General features: G+C 40.6%; 2 protein-coding genes across 2 annotated transcripts in view; one reads left to right on the top strand and one right to left on the bottom strand.

Moving 5' to 3' along the window:
* The first annotated feature begins 9,946 nt into the window (after window positions 1-9,946).
* STOML3 (stomatin like 3) lies at window positions 9,947-25,280 on the top strand. Its single transcript, XM_068526509.1, is given in 8 exon segments — window positions 9,947-9,998; window positions 17,001-17,104; window positions 17,218-17,290; window positions 19,925-20,007; window positions 21,679-21,882; window positions 23,568-23,702; window positions 25,057-25,099; window positions 25,102-25,280. Coding segments are annotated over 8 exon segments (873 nt in total).
* The window catches only part of FREM2 (FRAS1 related extracellular matrix 2), a 157,625-nt gene continuing 157,099 nt past the window's right edge, over window positions 25,274-25,799 (bottom strand). Inside the window, exon 25 of the mRNA XM_068526485.1 lies at window positions 25,274-25,422. Coding sequence (XP_068382586.1) covers window positions 25,414-25,422 — 9 coding nt within the window. The 3' untranslated portion in view covers window positions 25,274-25,413. The remainder of the gene's footprint in view (window positions 25,423-25,799) is intronic.

Here is a 25,799-nt window from a genome sequence, read left to right as displayed (position 1 = left end):
TTCCTGTATGGTTAGTTTTTAACAATTTTTTAAAATAAACCTTATGGATACGACATATTTTATGTGTTTTATTCAATGCTTGGATAAGTGTTTTAAGTTTCTGTGCTGGAGCTAATATATAGAACATTTTTGTCTGAATTTAGTTGAAAGTCAGTATCTCCTACTGATGCTCATTCCTTTAAATAATATCTCATGTGAAAGTTATATTATAACCAACACTTGACACAGACTATTTATGCCTTTAATTATCTTCGAACACAGACTATAACCTCATAGTTAATCTTACGCCACTTCTTAGAAGTTGTCATTTGTTCTTTTTTAGTCTACATTCATAAAACATTTTAAAGATTATATTGTATATTGTACATATATTGCTTATATATGTTGACCGTTCGTTTAGAAAAAGGTTATTGAATGAGTAATCTTTCTACAGTGCTGCTACTACAAGGTTTATTTCTACTGTTCTATAAGCCCCTTCTCATCATAGCAAAGGAATGACATCCTGCTCGTCTTGTAGATGTATTCCTGGCATCTTCCACATATTCAGCACTTAAAAATGAAGAGAGCATTTTTGGAGCACTTGCAGTCATTACTGGGGCCTGGTTTTATGTGTCTCACAACCCTATGAGATAAGTACTAGCAACCTAACTAACCAGATAAAGAAGCCAAGATGTAAGTCACAGTGAGTAAAGGGTAAGTTTGAACCAAGCGTTTACTACCAATACCAGGTTACTTGTACTACCAAGTGCTGTGAACACACATAGGAGGGAGGGGGGTGACCTTACTGCCTGAGGGAATCTAGAAAGATTTCTCAGTGACGTTCAAGTCTTAAAGGGTGAATAAGAGTGAGCATACTTTATAAAGGCACAAAGTGTGACAGACTGTTGAAGTAAGATAGTCATACAACTGGATAGAGTTGAATGAAGTTTGTGGTTTGAATGAATCTAAAAAGCAAGGGAGGGACCTGATGGTGAATGACCTTGTAAGCCATGCTGAGGGAGCAGGGCGTTTGCTCTATGGTCAACAGCTTGGAAATTTATTAGAAAGCACTTTGCAAAAATCAGGCTGCAGCATACAGGTTGGATTAGAGATAGTAAACTGTATTATTACTGCAGAGATTCCAATATGCAGACAGTGAGGATTGGCATTATGAAAAGGCAATAGAAATGTACCTCTCTGGCCTCTTTCCATAAAGGCCTGTAGTCTACATAGAATTTGGAAACACAGTCAATTCATATAATTGATTAACCTTAACTTTAAGCTTTACCACTTGATTTGCTAGATGGGTCTAGTCTGTGCATTTATAAAATATAGTTAGTGTCACCGAATTTTAGAAAAGACTTTACACCAAATTAGATTTAATAAGACTTTGTTGTTTTTAAAGGTGACACAATAGTAGTAAACAATGTCTAATTTGATTCAGTTAAAAGATGAAATATTGGACAATATCAGCAGGTAAGTTGGGGAGAATGATCAAAATTAACATCTCCGCAAGGTCCTAGTACTCAGGAGGGGCATTATGATAATGATAAGTTTTTAATTTAAATTTAAAATTTAATTTATGCCCAATAAAAGTTTATGGTAAGAGTTAAAAGTCATCAGTGTTTTTAACTCCTAATTGGTGAGGAGGGAAAAATGGAATAAGAAAAATCATCCAGAAAAAAAGCACAGAAAAGTGGAAGAAATAAGCACACAGTAAGATGTTAGTTAGCTCTACTTGCCTGTGTATTAGTATCACAACAGTGTGAATGGAAAGGAAGCAGCAGCCTCAGACGGTTGTTCAGGCTAGTTTAGCTGAACAAACTCTCCCGAGAGAATAGAAAAAGAGACACTCCTCAACTCCTAAAGACCATCATAATATTGATACCAAAACTGAGGCAAGAATAGTATGAGAAAGAAAAAATGTAAGTCAACCTTATTCAAGAAAATAGTGGGACTTCCCTGGTGGCGCAGTGGTTAAGAATCTGCCTGCTAATGCAGGGGACACTGGTTTGAGCCCTGGTCGGGGAAGATCCCACGTGTCGCAGAACAACTAAGCCCATGCGCCAGAACTACTGAGCCTGCGCTCTAGAGCCCGCGAGGCACAACTGCTGAGCCCGCGTGCCACAACTACTGAAGCCCACACGCCTAGAGCCCGTGCTCTGCAACAAGAGAAGCCACAGCAATGAGAAGCCCGTGCACTGCAACAAAGAGTAGCCCCCGCTCACCGCAACTAGAGAAAGCCTGCGTGCAGCAATGAAGACCCAACACAGCCAAAAATAAATAATTAATTAATTAATCTTTAAAAATGTTAAGTTTAGAAAAAAAAGAAAATAGTAAAATATTAGCTACATATACCGAACATTTATTCTTAAAAAATATGATATACCATAATCAAGTTGTGTTTATATTGGGAATGCAAGGATAAAGTAACATTAAGAAATCTAAAAGTGCAATTCATCACATTAGCAAATAGAGAAAAAACATTTTCTCAGTGTCTATAAAAAAATCTGGTAAAATTTAATCACCATAATGTTACACACGCACACACAAACACACACACAGCAAACTACGAAAAGAAGGAAACTTTATCAGGTAAAGGAAATATATAAAATTATAGCACACATTTTTAATTATGTAAATTAGAAATATCCCTTTAAAATCAGAGACTGATCAAGTAAAATGTTTTTTGCTAGTGTAGTAAGGTACAGAAAAAGTAGTAAAAGGTATATGATTGGAAAGGAAAATATAACACTTGGTGAGATTTACAGATACGTTATATTCAAAAGTCAACTGCAGTTTCAAATATGAGCAAGAGCAGAAAACTTATTTCAAAAAAAGAAAACAGCAGACAGTGGAAAACTATTCAGTGCTAAAAAGAAATGAACTCTCAAGCCATGAAAGGACATGGTGGAACCTTACATACATATTACTAAGTGAAAGAAGCCTGTCTGAAAAGGCTTCTGTATGATTCCAACGAAGTGACATCCTGGAAAAGGCAAAACTATAGACAGAGTAAAAAGATCAGTGGTTGCCAGAGGTTGGGGATCAGGGCAGGGAAGGAAGGATGAAGGATAGATAGAACACAGAGGCTTTTTAGGGCAGTGAAAATACTCTGTATGATACAGTAATGAGGGATACATGACATTATACACTTGTTCAGAACCACAGAACGTACACCACCAAGAGTGAACCCCAAGGTAAGCTATGAGCACTGGGTGACTATGACGTGTCATTGTAGGTTCATCAGTTGTAAACAAATGTTCCACTCTGGTGAAGGATGTTGATAAAGGGGGAGCTTGAGCATGTGTGGGGCAAGGGGCATGTGGGAAATCTTTGTACCTTCCTCTCCATTTTGTGGTGAACATAAAAATGGGTGCTCTAAAAAAAATAAAGTCTTTAAAAAATGGGAGAAAACAGTGACATGTTACCCAGGAATAAATCCAACAAAAGATGAGCAACAACTTTATGGAGAATTTTTTTTTAACTTTATGAGAATCAGTTAAAAAAAAAAAATCGATTTAAACGGAGGATACATGGTTACAAGTAATAGATACCTTAGGAGGTAAAATCTCTCAATCTATGAATTCATTGCGATCCCAATGAAAATTCTGGCAGAGCTTTTTTTTTTAAAGTAGAGGGAAGGATTTTTAATTAATTAATTTATTTATTTTTGGCTGTGTTGGGTCTTCGTTTCTGTGCGAGGGCTTTCTCTAGTTGCGGCAAGCGGGGGCCACTCCTCATCGCGGTGCGCGGGCCTCTCACTGTCGCGGCCTCTCTTGTTGCGGAGCACAGGCTCCAGACGCGCAGGCTCAGTAGTTGTGGCTCACGGGCCCAGTCGCTCCGCGGCATGTGGGATCCTCCCAGACCAGGGCTCGAACCCGTGTCCCCTGCATTGGCAGGTAGATTCTCAACCACTGCGCCACCAGGGAAGCCCCTCTGACAGAGCTTTTAATAGGTTTTATAAGCTTATTCTAAAATGTTATGTGGAAGAGCAAAGAATGACATATAGTCAAAACATTTCTACCAAATACCAAGACTTGTTATAAAGCCATAGAAGCTGAGACTGTGCAATGTTAATTGAGGATAACCAAATTGATAACACAGCATAAGAGAGAACCCATGAACACCCCCTTATATGAAAACAACTTATAATAGAGCTGGCATGACACAGCAGTTAAGATATTGGGCAATTTGTTATAAATAAGGCTCTGTGATATTCGGTTATTTACATGGAAGAAAATTAAAGTGGATCCCTACACAACATCATGAGCAAAAAGCAACAGTAGGTAGATAAGACTTAAATTCAAAAGGACAAAACTCTAAAAGCTTTCAAAGAAAATATAGGAGAATACCTTTAAGGCCATAGATAGGGAAGGATTTTTAAACAGGGCACACCAAGCACTGAATATATTGAAGCTTCATATATTTTATATCAGAGGCATCATAAAGGTGAAAAGCCACAACTAGGAGAAATATATTTGCCATTCATGTAACTGTCAAGTATCTATCTCTCTCTATATAAGTGTATAGAAAGCATAGATATATCAAGTATATATGAGTATTTATAAAGACTACCTATAAATCAATAAGAAAAAGGAAAAAAAATTTAAAAGAGCAAAAGACACATATGTGCAATTCACAGGGAAGAAAGCATGAATGGTAAATATCAAGTGAAAATTGTTCAGCTTCATTAAAATTCAGGGAAAGGTAAATTTAGATGAAATACTATATTGCATCCACTAAATTGTCAAATATTAAAAGCTCTAACAACATCAAGCAGTATCCATGATGCAAAACAAGGGAAATACTTGTAGCCTGCTAGTAGAAGATTGAATTGATACAAACAGACCACTTTGGAAAACAATTCTGCAAAACTGTTTACAACAATCTTATAAAGTTGAGCATAAAATCTAGCAATTCCATTTCTGGATATGTACACCTTGATTTTAGGGCCTAAAGAAATTCTTGCATATATATTCACCAGGAGATAAACACAAAAATACTCATGGTAACAGTATTTGTAACAATAAAAACGTTAAAGTATTCCTAATAAGTGAATCGTGGGCTATTTATACAATCATGTATTAAGTAGCACTGGAAATTAACAATAGCTTCATGCAACAGTGGGGATGAACCTTTCCCCAATGGGGAAAAACATAATATGGAGCCATAAATCCAATCCCAGGAGACTACATGAGTAGTTTCACCTAGGTCAAAAGCACATAAAGCTAAGTAATATATGTTCAGAGGTACATGCATATATGATTTTAAAAACCGTAAAAACAGGAGAATAATCAACACAATTATGGATTGCAGCTATGAGGAGGTGGGGATGAGATTTAGGGAAGAAAAATAGCTTATGGTGTTGGTAATGTTCTAGTTCTGAGGTTGGGTAGTATCTTCATTGTTGTTCACTTCATTCAATAAATACACATACATACCTGATATATATAATTGTATATATTATTGTAATAATATTGTATATATTATTTCACATGTATCATAAAAATTTCCATAATTAAAATGTCTGTTCAGTAGAATACTTTCTAATGGGTAGACCATTTAATTGTGGGGTGGGCATTCAGGTAGAGATGTTTAGTCAGCTGATAGTTGAAAATACATATTCATTATGCTGGAGAGAGGTCTAGGCCAGATTTTCCGGTTGGGGAGTTATCACTACAAATATCCTTACATATCTGTGGACAAATTTTTTATTTAAAGAGGTGTAAATTCAAGAATTCCATGAATGAAAATGAATAAGACAGAACGGATGATGTATATTGATGAAAAGTTAATGAAATCAGAGAACTTCATCATTTAAAGAACAAGGAACATTTTCCTAAGGGACCATCAAAAGTCCTGGAACAGGTGTGTGCATCTTAAGAGATGGTGGTGGATGCGTCTGGCGCAAGAGTGTTCCTGAAACCAGAAACTTCGGAAAGGAGAGAGGCCTGCGGCTAGAGTGGATGGTTTCAAGATCCCTTTGTGCTCCAAGATGAACGTTCAGGGAAAATAAAATGTACGTCTTCAGGGATGGCATCCTGCCTGTCAAGAGTAGGAACAGGGGGCTTCCCTGGTGGCGCAGTGGTTGAGAATCTGCCTGCCAATGCAAGGGACACGGGTTCGAGCCCTGGTCTGGGAGGATCCCACATGCCGCGGAGCAACTGGGTCCGTGAGCCACAACTACTGAGCCTGCGCGTCTGGAGCCTGTGCTCCGCAACAAGAGAGGCCGCGATGGTGAGAGGCCCGCGCACCGCGATGGAGAGTGGCCCCTGCTTGCCACAACTAGGGAAAGCCCTCACACAGAAACGAAGACCCAACACAGCCATAAATTAAAAAAAAAAAAAAAAAAAAAGAAAGAAATAGTGGTTCAGAGACCAACATGTTAAAAAAAAAAAAAAAGAGTAGGAACAGAATTGAGGCTTTTATCACTGCAAAGTAAAGGAGCTGTTACAGTGGAGGATTACTGGACTGAATGTCAATATTATGACATAGTATGAGTGTGTTTCATGTTTGGTAATTGCAATCATTGTTGCTTTTGTTGTGGTCATCCATGTACAATGCTTGGTGTCAGTCTATTTATCTCTTGTAAAAATAAAATACAGTGTGTGTGTGTGAAAAAAAAAAAAACATTGCACATTTCAAAATAATGATCACTTTAATAGTGATTCTTAAATTCTTAATTCCTAATGTGCCATGTTAATAAACTGTCCTCCTAATTCAGGGAAAAACAAACAAACAAACAAACAAAAAACAAAAAAAAAAAAAGAATTGAGGCTTTTAAAAACATAGCTGTCCTACTCTGGGAATATTGCCAATATTTTGAAATAACTGTAAATGGAAAGTAACCTTTAAAAATTAAAAATTTCTAAATTAAAAAAATAGCTGTTCTCATTTCAGGACTTTCTCTAGTTGAGGAACTGACAGAATGAAGGTTTAGAAACACACAGAAAAATCTTCATCAGAAGGGCATTCCGGCAATTCTCAATCTGCTTTATCCCTACCTCCCACTCCCCCTTGACAAAGGGGAGAAAATTCCATTAAGTGGCCCATGTATGGTTTAATATCATTAGCAAAGGAAGAGGCAACATTGCAAATGGGTTTATGTTTCATTCGTTTCCTGAGGCTCCTGGCTAGGAACTCAGCTTGTCCTAGGTGTTCCTTAGTTGTTGAAATCATTCTTGCTTTCTAGGCTGAGATATTTGGAACATTTTGCAGGAAGAAGAAGAACAGTTGTTTAGTCATCTTCCAAGGGGATGTGTTTGTTGTAAGTGCTCTGGAGACTCTTTCCAGCCACCACCAGGGAACAATTATTGTTACTGTTGTTTTGAACCTTGCACCTCAGTGACTGGCGGTGCTGGCGTAAGTGGTATGTGGCCAATATCAAGGGGAAATGGATTTAGAAATTAACTAAACCGGCACTTCCAAAACACGTTGTTTTCATGACTATGCAGGGTCATCTGATTCGGAGGGAAAGCAGCTTCCTGTTCCAGGGAAAGACTGTCTATGATCTAGTCGCAAGAAATGATGGAAACAGGAAGCTTTTCTGTTGCTCTTTCCATCAGAGGTTAGTCCCAAAGTGGAGGTGACATGGTGATCGAGCAGAGGCCAGGAGGAAACAATGGAATCTATGGATTGACAGTACAGAATCAGGAACGGACCTCGAGTTTGCAAATTTGCAGCAAACTGGAGAAGCATTAGACAAAGGAGAGAAGGGACGTGATGAATGTTTGAACACATCCAATCCCTAAGCAATCTTCTACTCAGCTGAAACAAGGGGAAAAGACGATATTGTGAAAATTAACCTAGCATTCCCATTTTTAGAAAGAAGACAGCTGAGTCCTGAGAAATACAGCTCAGCTCCCATTCATGGGAATAATAGTTATGATGTATTATTGCCAGTCGTTATTCTGAGTATTTTTTTTTTTGGCGGTGCCGGGTGGCATGTAGGATCTTAGCTCCCCGACCAGGGATTGAATCCGTGCCCCCTGCAGTAGAAGTGTGGAGTCTTAACCACTGGACCGCCAGGGAAGTCCCTATTCTGAGTATTTTACATGCACTGTTTCACATATTTGTCACACAGACAACTCTGGTAAAGACCACCATCATGCCCATTTTACAGATGAAAAGAAAAAAATGAAACATGAAGGGGTTAAGTTACCCAGTGTCACACAGCTAGTTCATGGTAGAGCCAGGATTTCTTTAAATCCAGGCAGAGTGAGCCCAGAGTCTACTTCTTAACCACCAAGCCTGTAGTATCATTTCCACATCAAGCCGTAACCAAGGATGTATGAGGAGAAAGCAGAGGAAAGTATTTTAAAGCTGAAAGTCTCTGACTCTGTGCATCCATGTGTGTCTGTTTTAATCTGTTTCTGGTCCCCAGCTTCCTTTCCCCAAGTTCTAATATTGCATATTAATTCTTATAATTACCAACTGTGCATGACAACCCTGCCTGGTTATTACCGTAATTTGAGTTTGTGGAGAAGGCATTTATGATTATCAGGTAGTTGGCAAAAGTAACCCACAATCTGGGAGGTTTTTTCAGATGAAGTTGCTGAGAAGAAAATAACTACATGGTTGGGAGAAAAGGAAAGACTAGAAAAGACAAGATGAGCTGGGAAATATCAGAGGTTGTTTTGTGTTGTTTTGTTTCCACAAACAAAATATTATTTGGAATATTGATATGAGAAAGATGAACATCAGAAAATTAGAAGATTGGTGCTTTCGGTATTGGAATGAGTGCAATATTGCCCTTGTTTCTGAGTAATATGATGAAAGAAAGACTCCTGGGACAGGAGCCCAGGGATCTGGATTCGAGAAAGAACTTTGCCATTTGTGAGCTGTTATCTTTGATAAATTACTTATTCATGCATTCAGCAAGTGACTGTTGGACGACAGTTATGTGCCTGCATTGTTCTAAATGCTGCAGGTGCTGTGTTAAAAAAAAATAACAGACCTAGCCAGGCACTCCCCTCATGGAAGTTATAATGTAGGGTAGGAGTCAGCAAACATTTTCTGTAAAGAGAAAGATAGTAAATATGTTAGGTTTTGCAGGCTATACAGTCTCTATAGCAACTACTCAATAGGTAGGTATAGTGCAAAAGTGACCAAAGACAATATAGAAACAAACAGACGTGGCCGTGTTCCAATAACGTTTTATTTACAAAAATTGGTGGTAGAGCAAATTTGCCCAGCAGGCTATAGTTACCCAACCCCTGGTCTAGAGGAAGAAACAAACATGAACCAAAGAATTATGCATATGGTAACGTGCAAAGGCCCTGTGGCACAGAAGACACATATAGGTTAGTGGGATTGACAGTAGGCCAATGGGGCTCTTGCGAAGTGCGTGAGGGGAGTACCATGTGAGTGAGGCTGGAAAGGGAAGGAGAGACAGACTAGCAGTTCCTTTAGGACACTTAGGATTCTCATCTTTACATATTTATGATTGGCAGTCATTGGATTATTTTAAGCAGGATGGAGATATGATCAGATTTGAGTTTCAAAAGATCACTCACTGCAGTGTGTAAAATGCATCGGATGAAATTTTCTCATCTGAAACATAAGGATGGAGATATGTGCCGTGTGTATCGGACAGTTCGTAATGATAAACAAGTTACACACATTGCATAGAAGTGTTTTACAAAATATAAATTGTATAGAAAACTACATAGTAATGTTTTACAAGAAGCAACACAGTCAGAAGTTCATATACGTAGTTTTGAGTTCTCTCTATGAACAATGGCAGCCTGAACGCATGAAGGAGATCATTTTGTTAATGTTAACAGGCTTCCTTCACCAGGGTAACCACTCCTTAGGGTGCTCACGAAAGAAGAGGAGCTTCTCTCACTCTCATTCCGTCTCTCCGCCCTTCCTTCTCCAAAGCACATCTGGGTGCTGCCTGGAGCCCAGGTCTGGCTCCAAACCTATGCATATTTGCCAAGTATAAAAGCTTCTCAAGAATGAGATGGATCCTGGGGCTTCCTCCCCAGAGAAACAGGATAAAGAGAATTTAGTGGGTAAGTTCCTTTTTTCCTGCCTTAAGTTTGTTTTATGTATATTAAGCAAAGTGAGAGTTCTATCGTTATAGAGAGCGAGCAAGCACGAGGTGGATTAATACATTATTGAGATTGGCTTCAATTTCATTTAGAGCCCAGGATTTTGGATTCATTGCTTATCGTGGTTTTATTTGCTTCTTGAAGAGCAGTCTATGACATGCCCTTTTTCTTAAGTGTTAGATAGAATTTGTGTTTACCTTTGTATTCATATTTTTTGCGTTAACCAGCAAAGACATGTTGAACAGCCTAAAATTTATCCAGGTTCAAATATCATCTGATGATGCTATGATTAAATAGAAAAGCTGGTTTGAGGTACACCATGTTTGATACACGGAGAGAAGTTGAAGAAAAGAAAACTTAGCCTGTAATTACCAACTGCCTCCGTGAATGTTAATGGCTCTTCTGTATCGTAAAGCATTTTGCTCACGTTATATTTTTAAATGCTACAATAATTCTGAGGTAGATTTTTTTATAACCTCATTTTATGGTGGAGAAAATTGAGTCTTGGAGAGTTTAAAAACTTGTTGGAAGTCCAGAAAGTGATGATGATGGTGGTGGTGGTGGTGTATGTGTGTGTGTCCTAATCCGTGCTCTGTACTTTATGTTGCTAAAGAAGTCATAGCGCAGGTTAGAAATAGAGAGCGCATTTGGCATTATTAGCTTGTAAAAGAAAGTATACATTTAGAGGTATCTACCTGGATTGAAAAAGAAACCTTTCTCGTGAAGTTGGCCTAGCAACATGGATATATTGGAGACAGTGAACATCATTTGGAAGGTACAAGTGGGGGGTCTCCTCAAGGGTACCCTTGATTATCTTTTTAAACAAGAAGTTTCATGAGACTTTTTAGTTTCCGTTTAACAGGTTGAGACATCAACTGGATAAATGGCACGATTGAAGCTGTATCACCAGCGAAATATTTTAAAGTGCTCATGGGTTTACTTGGTTTTGGTTTTTGACTATAATGAAAATCCCGCACTATCACAGAACAAACCGAAATGGGGCTTATTATGTTACAACTTCTGATTTCATATGCTTTAGGCAGTTTATGAGATGCAAATCAGTCTTTCTCTGAGATTTGTGGGATAAGTTTGCCCTTGCCCTCCTCCATCTTGGACACATTAACAAGACAACATCATTTGGTCCTTCAAGCTGTACAGAAATTTCGGTACCTACTGAAGTTAGGCTCCTACTGGCCCACGGAGACTGGGAGCTAGGGTTGCTATCTACCTGATGATTACCTTTCAAGAGGACGGCTCCCAGGTCCTTGAGAAAGATAGTCCCAGATCGTAAAACTAGCAAGAGGCTTTTACAAAGACTTACATCTCAAAGGGGCAGAGAAAGGATTTACAAAGGTAAGTGTGCTAAAGGAAATGCTCAAGGAAAATGGAAATCTCTTTAATGGCGAGGCAAGCTGAAGGAAACGTTAAGACCTCTAGGAAAACCCTAGTCAGTGGCCTGGCTGATTAGAAGGCCTCCTGATGTGGCTAATAATTCCTTTACATGTAATTTATTTAACTCTCACAACTAGTTATTATTGGCTTAACAGAAGGAAAATAAGACCTCAGCAGGTTGAGTGACTCGTGAGATGTCATCTAGCTTTCAAATGACGGTGTCTCAATTAGAACGCAGGGTCCCCCGACCCAGGACCTACACTTTCCATCCCTGTGAGGCATTGTCGCCTGTCTGTCCCTAGGCTGGCTGTGCCAAAGCTCTTCCCTCCTCTCTGTCCTCTTCTTTCTGAGAATGCAGAACAAGCAGTGAGTTTCCCATCTTCAGTGCTAGCCTGCCCGTAGGTATCCCCTGGTCTCTGTGTGAATCATTTATTGAGGTATGAGATACATACAATAAAGTGCACAAGTCTTAAGTGCTTGGCTTGACAGACTGAATACACAACAGACAAAGGCTGGACCATATCTAAAAATAGAATTCTGACCACCAACCTGCAGCAACCAGCCCAGAAAACCAACCTTTTATCTACAATAATCAGCCCAGGAAGCCAGCCTGCTTGATGTCAGATTCTCAGGAAACCACATTGTTATCAGAATCTACATAATTACTTCTGTAACATTCAGCCCCAAATGGCCAGGACTTGGTTAACAACTGACAGCTCCCCTGCTTTTTGTCCCCGATTCCAACTTAGGTCCAACAAAAGAAAACCAAGCGGGTACCCCTACGCCAATCACGTAGGATGCTCTGCTTCTATTTTGTCCGTCTACAGCTTCCCTAGGCCAACAGCCTCCAATCAGGGCACACCTGAAGCCTTCCCCCCCGTTTTCCACCATAAAGCTTTCCCACTCCTCTGCCTGCCTTTGAGTCTCTGCCAAAACGCAAGTGATAGAGGCTGACTCTTTTGTGAGAGCCTGAATAAATACCCTTTGCTTTTCTAGCTGGCTGGTCTTTGTTTATTTCCACAGGCTCAATATGTGTAAGTCTATGCAGTCACCACCCAGATCAAGATATGGAACATTTCCAGCACTCTACAAAGCTTCCTTATCTCTTCCCAGATAATACCCAACTGACAAAAACTCCACTCACTACCTAGAGACAGTACTACTCTGACTTCAGACATAATAGATTAATTTTGCCTCTTCTTGAACGAAATGATACAATACGAGATCATACGGTATGTACTCTTATACGTGGAATCAAAAAGTGTGTACTCTTGTGTCTGGCTTATTTTGCCCAACATTTTGTCTATGAGATTCATCCATATTTTGAATACTGTATAGCAGTAACCTTGTCTTTTTTCTTCCTGAGTAATCTTTTCTATGAACATACCACAACTTTATTTATTCATTTTACTGTTGGTAGGTTTGGACGGTTCTTCATTTCTTGGATTTTACGAACAAAATTGCAATAAACATTCCTGAATATGTTTTTCACTGTTATCAGCACTCATTTCTCTGAGATATTACTTAGAAGTTGAATACTGAGTCATAAAGTAAGTGTGTGTTTGGCTTTAATAGATACTTCCAAATAGTTTTTCAAGATAATTGTATCAATTTGCGAACATGAGAATTCCCATAGCTCCACACCCTTGCTAAAATGTGGCATTGTCAGTCTTTAGCATTTGCCATTCTGGAAGCTGTGTATTTTTATCTCATTGTGGTTTTCATTTTCATTTCCCTGATGTGTAATGTACATCATTCAGTTCTGGTATTTTAAACACTGTCCTGTTACCTAAATGGCTATTTCTGCTTTGAGAGGAAATGACTATTTACAGTAACACAGATGTGTGGGCATGGATTGCATATAGAATTGATCTAATATTTAAGTACTGTTGATCAAGCCAAAGTTGGGAAATAAGCCACCAAGTCACCTAGTCTGTTTTATTTCCTAAAATTCATTTCCACTTCTAAAGCTATCTAAGTGGAGTTAGTGATCTAGAATATTCTTCCTTATTTCCTAGCCTCACACGAGTTACAGATCTTGCCTTGAGTGTTTATCCCTAGTCCTAGAGGGTATTTAAGTCTCCTCTGGTGCTATGGGCTGCATCTAAACTCCAGGAACAAAGCCCCAGAGGCGTGCCTCGACAAATGAAGCTTAGTTTTGCCTCACTGCCTAAGACTGTGGAACTTGTGGGTACCACTTTACCTAAAGAGAGATTGAGATGATGGTGACAACACTGACCAGGAAGTTTTCTGGCTGCAAAATGCAGGGTTGGCCTCAGTTATCTTTAAAGTCCTCCCAACTGAAGTCCCAGAGTCCTTCACCTCAGTGCCAGCAGCGCTGGGCCTCAGGTTCTGTGCATTATGGCTCACCTTTCATTTTGCAGATTGAGGGAAAGATGTTCCAGCTCTTGTTGGAAAGTTCCCCATCTTATTCTCTTTTGTATCTGCAGCTCTAGCACAGTGTGCCTGGCATATAAACTGGTAAAATATCTGTTCAATGGATGAATGAGAAACCGGCGGGCAATTTTCCGGGGGTGACAAAGTCCATTTCTCTACCAGGAAGTAATATGATGATGGCTTTATAGTATGGTGACAATTACCCATAGAAAACACCCATCCATGGATCTGGATAAAGCAGGAGATGATCAGATGAGCTCAGGGCTTCATGGCTAACAGAGAGGGTGTGTGGCCCATTTTCTTCCCATCGTCCCCTCCAGGGAATGGCTCAGGGAAGTCTCTGGAAGAATCCTTGTGTAGGTTGAGGTAAAGGGAGATTTCTGAAGAGCCTTTGTCATACGATCCCAGTATTTCCTTTGAATTGGAATTGGAATCCTCAAATCCAATTCTCAGCGCAGCACCCACAGTTTTAACTGCGGGCGAGGTGGGGAGGGGCAAGGCTGGCTGAAAGATCTGCTCTGCAGGAAGCTGCAGAAGCAGCGTTTTGTGCTCGCTGCTCGCAAGGCTGAGCTGCCGAGCCCTGTGGGGAAGCCGACAGTCCCACTTTCACCGGCAGCTAACGACACCCCCAGGCTCCACCCATCCTCCCAGCAGCAGCGGCCTGGCTAATTCTAACGCTCAGGTGTAAATCTTGGAAGATTAATCGTGTCCTCATCTCTGGTCTCTCTCTGCACATTTAGTACTTAACAGAGCCTCGCTCACAAGTAATGATGCTATAGGGCTGGGTGGGACTGCAGAGGAGCTCCCGGAGGTCAGGGCAGTTTTCTCTGCGACAAGCACTTGCTTTTGCAGCTTGGTGTTAAGGCTGTAGCTAGTCTGGACATGTCCAGGGCTTGCTCAGGGCATAAAGCATAGCTGATGTCCTTGTTGGAGTCCCAGCTGCCTGTGTGTGCAGCAGTGCTAATGTCACAGCCCCCAGCCCCCCAAAGTTCCTGAACACCAAATACGGCCGTGTCAGCAGGGAGGGAACACACCAGAGGGCTCAAGAACTGTGCTGCCTTCCCAATGCTTTCCTCAAGATGCAGAGTGTCTGGGAGAGGCGTGTACAAGCACAGCTATTGCAGCCTTGTTTGTAAAGGCAAAATTGCAAGTAACCATAATATCCATCAATAGGAGAATGGCTAAGTAAACTGAGTCACAAATTTAGGATAGGAGGCAACAATGAAGAAGAATGAGGTAGATCCAGATGTAATGACATGGAAATATCTCCCAAACATATTCAGTTAAAAAAAGTAGAAACTTACAGTGTGATGTCTTTTCTCACAAAATCTACAAATCGAAACCAAGTGTTTTCTAATTGTAGATACATGTATGTAAATACATAGGAATGGGTCTATAAGGACATACACCAAGTTGATAACTATGGAAACATTCTAGATAAAAGTGGACTGAGGAGAGGATGATCAGGGGGATTTTAGTTTTATCTGTATTTCTTGGATTTTTTTTTTTAACAGTGAGAATGTATATACAAGCTGTGTTATGGCTAATAATTTTAAAAAGCGCTAATAAATAAAATACAACAGAGATCCCATGAGAAGGCACAAAATGTCTTTTCATCCTGAATAATAATAGTCTGATCTACCATAATGTGGTCCAAAGTTATGGAAGGTGATATTTTGGGAATTTAAACTTTGGTGTATGCAAGCAAGTCCTTACTGTTATTGAGTATACCTTTATGTATATTTAAAGCCTGTAAAAGGACATTTGCACTCAAAAGGTTTTGATAGGAAATATGTATCTAAAACTTAGATACTTTTCATCTGTCAGAATGTCACCACTGAGAAGACTGAAAATATCTAGTGAGGACAGGGCATGTGGGAATAGGCACAGAGTACAAACTCTTTGAAGGGCACTTACCATCTATCAAAACTGTAAATACTGATCCCTTTGACCTAACACTTCCACTGCCAGGAATTCATCCTACACAAATGCACAAAAACACACATTAAAAAGGTGCTCATCACAGCATTATCTGTAAGAGCAAAACCCTAGAACCCTTGTAAATATTCATAAATTTCTGTTCGCCAATGAACCTGTTGCAGTAAAATGGATAAGTGAGGCTGAATTTGAGGTGGTATCAATGAGGCTTAGTGACTTCTGTAGTTGGATAGGAAAGAGGCAATGGTGACCCTGTGTCTCTAACCTGGACAATCATGCGGATGGTTAAGACATTAACTGAGATAGACGCATAATAGCATAAGGTGTTCGTGGATCATCTGAGTAGAGCTCTCTAGCAAAGATGATTAGTTCTAGTGCTTGTGTGGAGAATGTGAAATCAATCGGAGGAAGTGTAGGGGTGAGGATGGGGCTCGTTGTCAAGGAGAAGAGAACCAAGAAGCAGCAAGGATTGAAAACAAGGTGAAATAGTGAATATAAAGAATTCTAAAGTATCTATCAATCTGTAAGATGGGAATAAGTGTAGTAATATACATTTACTAAGGTAGATATTAATGTTTGGGCTAGGTGCCTTATATAAATAATCTCATTTAATCCTCATAGAATCCTTCAAGGTAGGTAGTTTCTATCCCCATCCTACAGATGAAGAAATGGAGGCTCAGAAAGATGGGGTGTCTTTCCTGAGGCCACCACACTGGTAAGTTAAAGACTCTCATAGAAACTCAAAAGTAAGCACTCTGGAAAATGTTTTTCCTTGTGCTCTATTGACTTGTTTGGGGATAAGAGTACCTACCTATCTGCCCCAGAGGTTGCCTTGACTTCCCCTGGAGAATTCTGGGGGCCCAGAAATCTGTCTTTTAAAATGACACCCTGATGATCCTGAGGCGGGTAGTTTTATGTGTTTTGAGAATAATAAACCATGGCAGCCCTATGTAAATGTAATGGTAATTACTGTTATTGATTGCTCTGAGACTTTTCTTGGAAGGGACAGGTCAGTTTCCATCTAAAAACCTGAAGGAATATTTTCCGTGTGTGTGTGTGTGTGTGTGCGCGCGCGTGCATGTGGTGTTTACTGCAATCACGCGTGTGTGTGGATTCAGGTTGCTTCCTCAGCCCCATCCTGGCTTGGCCAGCCCTCTGGATGGTTTCCTTATCCACGCAGCTGAATCGCTTTCCTAAGAACCATGTCAGTTACAGAATTGCCTCTTCATTTCCTAGGCGTCAAGAGTAAAGGGCTTGGTGTATGTGGCTGGATCCTGTTTTCGTTTTCTTTCCTGTTGATGATCATTACTTTCCCTATCTCCATATGGATGTGCTTGAAGGTAATACCCTGGGGAATAAACTGGGCGCGCGCGTGCGCGCTCTCTCTCTCTCTCTCTCTCTCTCTATGAGCTGATGAATCATTAAGACTAAATGCTCTCCCTTAATCTCTTAGATCATTAAGGAGTACGAACGTGCTGTTGTATTCCGACTGGGACGCATCCAAGCTGACAAAGCCAAAGGGCCAGGTATGACACTGCCCGGCTTGTGATAAGGATCACAGGCACCTATTACTGCTACTACTGCCACCAAAAATTTTCTCTGGCAACATTTATTGAAAAAACAAATCACAGGAAGCTGGAGCCCTTGCCTTTCTGTACAATTGAAGGATCTTGTCCTCTTTCTTGAGTTAACAGGAGTGATCACTAGACCATTAGCTGGAGAGATTTGGAATCTGGATCAGCGTTCTAACACTCCCCCTGAGAGTTTCAGTGAATGTGAACAAAGAGTGGCTCCGGTTACATTGGCTGGGTGTCCCTTATCACCAGGGCCACTAAGAGAATGAAAAAAGAATGAAGGGAGGGAGTAAATGGCCAAGGTAGACAATGAAGTTACTCAGGGAGAGTATTCCGGGAGCTAGTGTTTGATTCTCACTCTTTGAAAGAGCCAATGGAAAAGTCAAATGTAATGTCCTCTCTTGACAAGTAGATTAAGAGCAACATAGGGCTGGAAGCCATTTGACAATTCCTTTCGTCAAATGTGGTCTTTATTTCCATCCTTTCTCTACAGCCTCAGAATAAAAAATGTCCCAAACTGTTCATATCATAAAGGATGAGATTTTCTTTTGTGGGAGCAAGGAGTATCGGTACTAAAAGTCCTCAGGAGTAAGACACTGATTTACGACTCATAACTTCTCTTGTGTATATTTTGTTGAACCCTATGAAATTGCTAATGTTTGGTTTCAACCCACCAAAATGGCAATTTCATACGATAGGTTCTAATATTCTTGACAGGGGAGGCTCTCCAAATGGCATCTTGGAAGGCACGTGGAAGAGAATGGTTATTTGCTATACTTCTCTAATAACATTTGATTTCTGCCCCCTAATGTGATGTATTTAAGTAAAATCATTCTCCCTCCAACTGCACTGTAGGATCTCTGGGGGGCAGGAACTTCCTTATTCACTCTGTGCGCTTTGCACTTGGCCATGTACTACGGTAGGCACTCAGGTATCTGTTACATTTTTAAACATATGAGAAACTTCCAAAGGGGAAGCTTGTTATGGAGACTTGGCCATTTCAAGTAGTATTGATATAATCCTACTTGTCTAATAAGGAACCTAAGAGAAAGAGGGCAAAAATTGCTTATTATGGATATTTTTATGAGTTTGTCCAAATAGAGGTGTTAGAATTATCCAAGTGAGAAATACCAGAACAAAGTTAACCCCTTCCTGGTCATGTTTCACCTGGTGAAGCCAAGATTATAAATTAGAATAAAATTGGATTTGAGAGAGGTCAAATAGCTATAACTTGCAGGACTCTAGAGAAAAGTCTCTTTTCAATGAATTTTCCCGGAAGAGTTCACCACTAAATCTCCCAGGATAACTAATCTCGTCATACATGTCTCTGGGGCTAAGGAGTTACCTCAGAATGTCATAAGAGCCGGAGGGAAACAGGCCAAATTGCTAATGGAAAACATCTCCACTTCTGTAAATTATTCTTTAATAATAAAAGTATTCATAACAGGAGCTGCTACTTTTGAGCACTGAATACATGTCTGGCACTATGTTTAGTATTTTATTTCATTATCATGTTGACACATGTTTAATCTTCACCGCCATCTTATAGATATTAGGTGACTGAAGCTCAGAAAAATTAGATAAATGTTCGCAGGTCACAAGCTTGTAAGTGGTAGGGCTGGAACTTAACTCTCTCTAGTTCTAAGGGCCATGATCTTAACTGGTGACTTAGCACCAAAAAAAAAAAAGGTAAATTAGGAAGTAATCCTTACCCCAGAAAGGTTTAGACACCAAAAGAAAGAAAGCACCTTAGCAGTGTTTTCTGTTGATGCTACCAGTACTTTTCATGATACTCAGTGTAGAAACTTGCTTCTTCTTTGAAAACAAAAACAATAGCACAGAATCCTTCTGGTAAATGAAAATGGATTGGTGTCCCCATCTTGCTGACATGCCTTGTGGTTCTAATCTCTATAACTCTTGCTGTAGAGAAACTTCCCCAGGGCAATGTTAAGGAGTCATAGAATCCTCAAATGAGTTTCCTTAGCCCTATCCCTACCTCAATCCAAATCTTCACAAGAGATAAGTAAAAGTATTTACAACTGAGGAATGCCATTGTATATAAACTAGAACACAGCTACAGAGAAACTATAAATTTTGTAATACATTGGTTTTGGGGACACTGAAATCCTGGGAAGATTTCAATTCTAACATTCCTTCAGTACTAATGAAGATAAATGAGATTGTTGACAGTCACTGATATTCAAGGTCTAAAGTCTATCGATTGAATCTTTCATACAGATACCTTTAACATAAAGAAACCAATTTCCAAAATATCCTTTTAAATAAATGTCACACTCAGCACTTGGATAGAAGTAAGTTGAATGTTTTACAAAAGAAAATCTAAAAATTAATTGTCAAGGATCTTCAGCTTTTTACCAAAAGATTTTAATTTCTAAGGAATCACTTTTCTTTAGTCATTGACTCATAGCAGGAAATAATTTCCCCAAAGTTATAGGTGTACATATGGAAGATCATCTGAGAAGCATTTATAGTCCCATGCAAATAATGTACTGTACAGCTAGCAGACAATTTGTTGCAGTTATTTTCAGTCGGGTGAAATTTTAAACCATATTTTCTTTTGCATAGGTTTGATCCTGGTCCTGCCTTGCATAGACGTGTTTGTCAAAGTTGATCTCCGGACCGTTACGTGCAACATCCCTCCACAGGAGGTAATGCTGATTAAAGCTATGTTTCTAGAAATAAAACCAATATCTTCCCTGTTACAGGGACAATTGAGACTGTATCATATGTTTTCAAACTATAAAGGGAAAGATGAACTGAATTCTTAGAGATCTGCTTGGGGAGTCCTAGGTGGCTCCTGAGACTACTGGACTTTGTTTTGCCAAATGAGAATGAAGCCAAGGGCAAGGGCTGAATTGCTAGAAGACCTGCAATGACTGGGTGGGAGAAAGTCTGAGAGAAGAGAGAGAAGGGATACAGATGGCAGAGAAACTGGGATGGAGAATGACAAGCCGATCCCTGGAAGAGTCTGATAAATCATTGTACGAGGGGGCTGAAATTGATTTGGTGACTGGTTATGACTTTATCCTTTCCATCACCGTCTCCGGAAATGTTTTAGTAATATCGATATCACTCACCTCTGCATTAAATTTTGTTAACTTTTTATTTTATATTGGAGCATAGTTGACTAACAATGTTGTGTTACTTTCAGGTGTATAGCAAAGTGATTCAGTTATACGTATACATATATCTATTCTTTTTCAAATTCTTTTCCCATTTAGGTTGTTACAGAATATTGAGCAGAGTTCCCTGTGCTATACAGCAGGTCCTTGTTGGTTATCCATTTTAAATATAGCCGTGTGTACTGCACTAAATTTTTTGAGTGTTTGGATGCAACAAAGTGGGGTGTGCATTGGGAAAGAGCGGACACTGTACAGGGCTCACCTGTAACTGGATTTCAAATAGTTCTTTTCAATTCTTAAAGTACAGCAACTAAATGACCAGACCCAGTAACTGGGTGATAAGGAAGAGAAACAGAATTGCCAATAATCATGCCAATTTGTGATAAATAAAATGATCCAGGAAGAGAAAAGGAAATGTGTGGGAGGGCAAAGGGGATGGGAAGTGAGAAAATCAACATTTATGAGGAAATGTTAATTTTCCTCTCTCTGGTCCAGAAAAGTCAATCGAGACTCAACAATGATGTCTTCATGCCATTGGCGGGAACTGCAGAGTCCTTACTTTGGAATTCAGCCGTAATCATAAGAGAGCTTAGGATGTTTAGGGGCTATCATGGGTCTTTTCTGTCTCCATAGTAAACAGTTCTAGACGGGAGAAGGGAGTTCTAGGTCCTGCTTTCATGGTACCCACAGAAAGCTCATTTGCTCCAAAGTACCTTGTCATGTTAATTCAGAACAATTAATGCAGAGCCTCTATAAATTGATTTTTCTTTATTTGAATACAGAACACGGTCTCTGGTGCCATCTATGTTTTCTAAGAAGCACTGCTATTCATCAAGCCTGATGAAACTAAGAACCAAAAAGATTTCAGGTATCAGGGAAACAGATGTTCTATCTCTATTTAGATGGTAGAATTCCAACAGGGTTCTACTATTACATTTTAAAATGGAAATACCTATTTCACTTCTGACTTCTCTAAGATGAAGTTACAGGGATAGGTACAGATCACACCTGTGTAGGAATTTTGCTATCAACAAGGATGATCGTATATTCAAGCCAGGACAGATTTTTGGTGATGCTGGCATGAGTTGTCATTGAAGCTCTCCTCCTGTGGAGAGGGCTCTGGGACTGGCTGACCCTTTGTTGATCAATCATTGTGAAAGTCATAAGCATGTGATCTTCTGTGTTCTTCATCTCCAGATCCTCACCAGAGACTCTGTGACCACTCAAGTGGATGGAGTGGTCTATTACAGAATCTATAGTGCCGTCTCGGCAGTGGCTAACGTCAACGATGTCCACCAAGCCACGTTTCTGCTGGCTCAGACCACTCTGAGAAATGTCTTCGGGACACAGACCTTGTCCCAAATCTTAGCTGGCCGGGAAGAGATTGCACATAGCATCCAGGTAAAGACATCAAGGACCAATAGCCTACCTCTTTCATTCACTCATTTTAATTAACAGTGATGATCAAATATCAGCAGTCCAAAGCAACCCTCCCCATGTGTACACACACACACACACATACACACATATACACAACTGCTCTAAACAGATGGGCTTCAGTTTGGGATTTCACTTTTTTTTTTTTTTTTTTATAATCATGAGGTCCAGATTTAAAAATCTGAGTGGGAGCGGGGAGGTGTTGGAGTGTGTGTGGAATTCAAAATTATGAATTACCATTGTACACTTTAGCCTTTTTTGAAGAGCTTAGAGATCAGAGTTATTTTTAGTTTAGATTACTCCAGAGGAAGGGCTGCCATTTGTCAGGCAGCCCGTATATTCTTGCATTTCAGGGGAATGTGAACATTAGAACGAGGTTTGGTCGAGACAGCACAGGACTGCTATCCCTGGGAAATCCGACTTCATGTACTAATACCAATAATGACACTGTTGATAGTAATCATAGTAATAGTAATCATAATTATAATATTGATGAGGATGTAACAGGTATCCATCTCACCTCTCGTACACCCTAGATTACAGACAATCACATTTCTGTGTTTTCCTGAATCAATTACATTTTGCTCCTGAGCCTGCCTTCTGTAAGTTAAGAGGGAAATTCAACTTTGGTCCTTCTTGGCCTCTCCTCCAGTCCCTAAGGTAGTGCAAAGTCCCCGAGGTTTTATACGATAATATCAGTTCTGCATGATAACTCTCCACGTCATTCTAAGAGCCACACAAGTTCAATGACTCAGTTGTTTGCCCATCACAGTCAGGTCACTGGCTTCTTGTGAGGTCTCCCCATCTCCCAGCTCTCTGCAGGGATCACGGAAAAGCTAGGGCTCACTTGCTATTTGGTATCACGTAGATCTCTGCCCTTTCCCCTTTGAGGGAACTAACTACCCATCTGGTCTCACTATTTCTCAAGGCATTCTTTCTCATCCCTTCCCCTCCAGGATAACCAGCAAGATATCTTCAGTGATCTTAAGCTTTAACAAAAGATGAGGATGTCTTTGATTTTAGGCTTCTTCTGCTCTAAAAAATATATGCCTTGTTACCTGTTTAAAACTGAGCCACGGGTCAGAGGTTAAACAGAGCAAGGCAAATAATATCTCAAAAAGTACCCAGTGATAATATGTACTGAGTTATTGCTGGGCACCGATAGATATTTTAACATGTATTATCTCCAAAACTCATGACAATCCTGAAAGAAAACCTTTTATAGTACGAAAACTGAGAATCAGAAAGGTTAAGTAAAGGGCCCAATGATTCACAGCTGCAAATGGCAGAACCAGGACAAAATCCATTGCTGCCTGTTTGGTGTCAGTGACAAGAAAATGTGGGGTATTTGCTCAAATCTAGATGGATAGTATATACTTCATTAGGAATGGTTTGGGGTGGACCTGCTGAGAGACCACCTATTAAAAGACCTATCAAGTTTTGTTTCTGAATCCTTCCCAGGATTCACTTCAATGCCAGGAAGTGGGCGATAAGAACTCCTATCCCCTTTCCAAACTGTCTCACTCCAAACGCTGTAAATACAGAAGGAGAAAAAGAAGAGGACTTCTCTTGCATATATAACATGTATCAGAAACTTCGATTGCACACCTGTCTTCTGATCAACCACCTTTCTTTTGACTTGGAAACAGACTTTACTTGATGATGCCACCAAGCTGTGGGGAATCCAGGTGGCCCAAGTGGAAATCAAAGACGTCCGGATTCCCGGGCAGTTGCAGAGGTCCATGGCTGCTGAGGCCGAGGCCACCCGGGAGGCCAGGGCCAGGGTAAGGGCGACTCCATCTGCATTGGAGGGCGAGCTTCCCAGCCTTGGAGCCAACAAGGATGGGGCTTGAAAGGAAGCTCAGGTCCCCTCAAGGATTTCAATAAGAAGAGGGTTTCTTTTTCACAGTTTTTACTGAGAATTTCCCCTTGAGTTAAAAGCTCGTAGGCAGCTTAATGCACCTTGAGGAATCTTGGTATTAGGTCTTGGGTCAAGGGTGATCGGCAACATACTCAGTGACTCAGCCAGGTGGGTCCCCACGCTGGCCACACAGCAGAGCCTCCTAGAGAGAAATGAGCAAAGCAAACACCAATTCCCAGGCCTCACCTCAGACTCGGTGAAGCAGAGTCTCTGGTGGGCCCAGGAACCTGCATTGTTATAAAGCTGATGATTCTGATGCAGCAACTTGGTGCCTGTCTTTGGAGTATCTTCCTCCTAGTGTGTTAAGTGAACTGAATTAAAAGGAGGGGGATCACTACAATCCAGGTTAGAATTACAAAATGTGAGTGCAGCTTGGTCTCGAGTGTTCTTGAATCTGTTGGATCCATAGCCCTCATATCTGTGTGGATGGGTTTCCTGAAGTATCAGAAGCCAATTAAGATTAGGATGCTCCAAGTACCCCCTTTGGAATCTTACTTGGGACTCGAGGGAGGTTTCCCTCTACTTTATCTCTGGTTTCTCTGCTAAGCTCCAGCAGCCTCTAAGCAGTTGACTTGGGAGTCGCTTTTGCACGTGGGCAGTGAGTGCCCACGGAGGGGCAGCTGCGTTCCGGTCATTCTCGGGCAGTCTGAGAACCAGAGGAGGAGCAGGGCACTTAGGAGAGCTCCAGCGAGGGTTTGCAGACTGGCACTTGCTGCCGCTTGCAATCAAGAGCAGGGAGAACTCGAAACAATCCTTACATTGTAAGAATGAGACAAAATTGGCAAGAAAATGAAATTTTGAAAAAACATCTATGGTAAGTAAAAAGGACAGAAAAAAAGCCAGTTGGAGGCCTTGAATTTCCGACTTCTCTGAAAACGAAAGCAGCCGATGGAGAGGCTCCAGGGTGATTCAAGAGCATCACTCGGGTAGACGGACCTGTATTTGTTCCGGTTAAAGGCAGTGCTTTTATTTTGTTTGAGAATGAAATCTAGGGACTCATAATTTGTAAGCTATCTCCCTGCTTCCTGCAACCTCCTCACATTTCGCTAATCACATTAGGATGTGAAACTCTAATCCTTGCCAAAGAAGCAAGCAGATGAAACATGGGTGGCCAAGTAGGGGCTGGGAGAGAAGTACCAGTGCAGACCCAGGAAAAGAAAGCACTAGTGACAGCTGTAAACTTGTACGTCTAAAGGCTTTTATTTCTGTCGATTTAGGTCCTTGCAGCAGAAGGAGAAATGAATGCTTCTGAAGCCCTGAAGTCGCTTCCAAGGTGCTGGCTGAGTCCCCCATCGCCCTCCAGCTGCGTTACCTGCAGACCTTAACCACCGTGGCCACAGAGAAGAATTCCACCATTGTGTTTCCTCTGCCCACGAACGTACTAGAGGGCATGGGCGGCATCAGCTACAATAACCACAAGAAGGTCCCTAACAGAACCTGACATCCCCCTGCTGCAGCCATTGCTTAGGGAGGCACATCTGTTCCTGTGGAGACCAGCAGTGAGAAGCGCTGAGAATTTCAACACTATTTAAGCAGAGTAACTCTACAGCTGGAACAGCATTAGCAGGGAGACGCTATAGAGGCTATAAAAAAAAGAAAAAGAAAAAGAAAAAAGAAGGGTCAGAACACAAAAATACTTTGCATTATTCTTATGAGAATCAGTGAGTAGGTGTCTCTAACTTAGAGCAGGAACTTTCTTGTAGTAGCTGGGGGAAATTACTTTTTTAAAAATTTATTTATTTATTTTATTTATTTATTTTTGGCTGCATCGGGTCTTTGTTGCTGCGCACGGGCTTTCTCTATTTGCGGCGAGCGGGCGCTACACTTTGTTGTGGAGCACGAGTTCTAGGCACGCGAGCTTCCGTAGCTGTGGCACAGGGACTCAGTAGTTGTGGCTCACAGGCTTTAGAGGGCAGGCTCAGTAGTTGTGGCGCACGGGCTTAGTTGCTCCACGGCATGT

The sequence above is a fragment of the Eschrichtius robustus genome, chromosome 18 (assembly GCF_028021215.1).
Source record: "Eschrichtius robustus isolate mEscRob2 chromosome 18, mEscRob2.pri, whole genome shotgun sequence".
NCBI lineage: Eukaryota > Metazoa > Chordata > Mammalia > Artiodactyla > Eschrichtiidae > Eschrichtius > Eschrichtius robustus.
The sequence above is the reverse complement of the archived record's forward strand: the minus strand, read 5'-3'. Positions and strand labels throughout refer to the sequence as shown.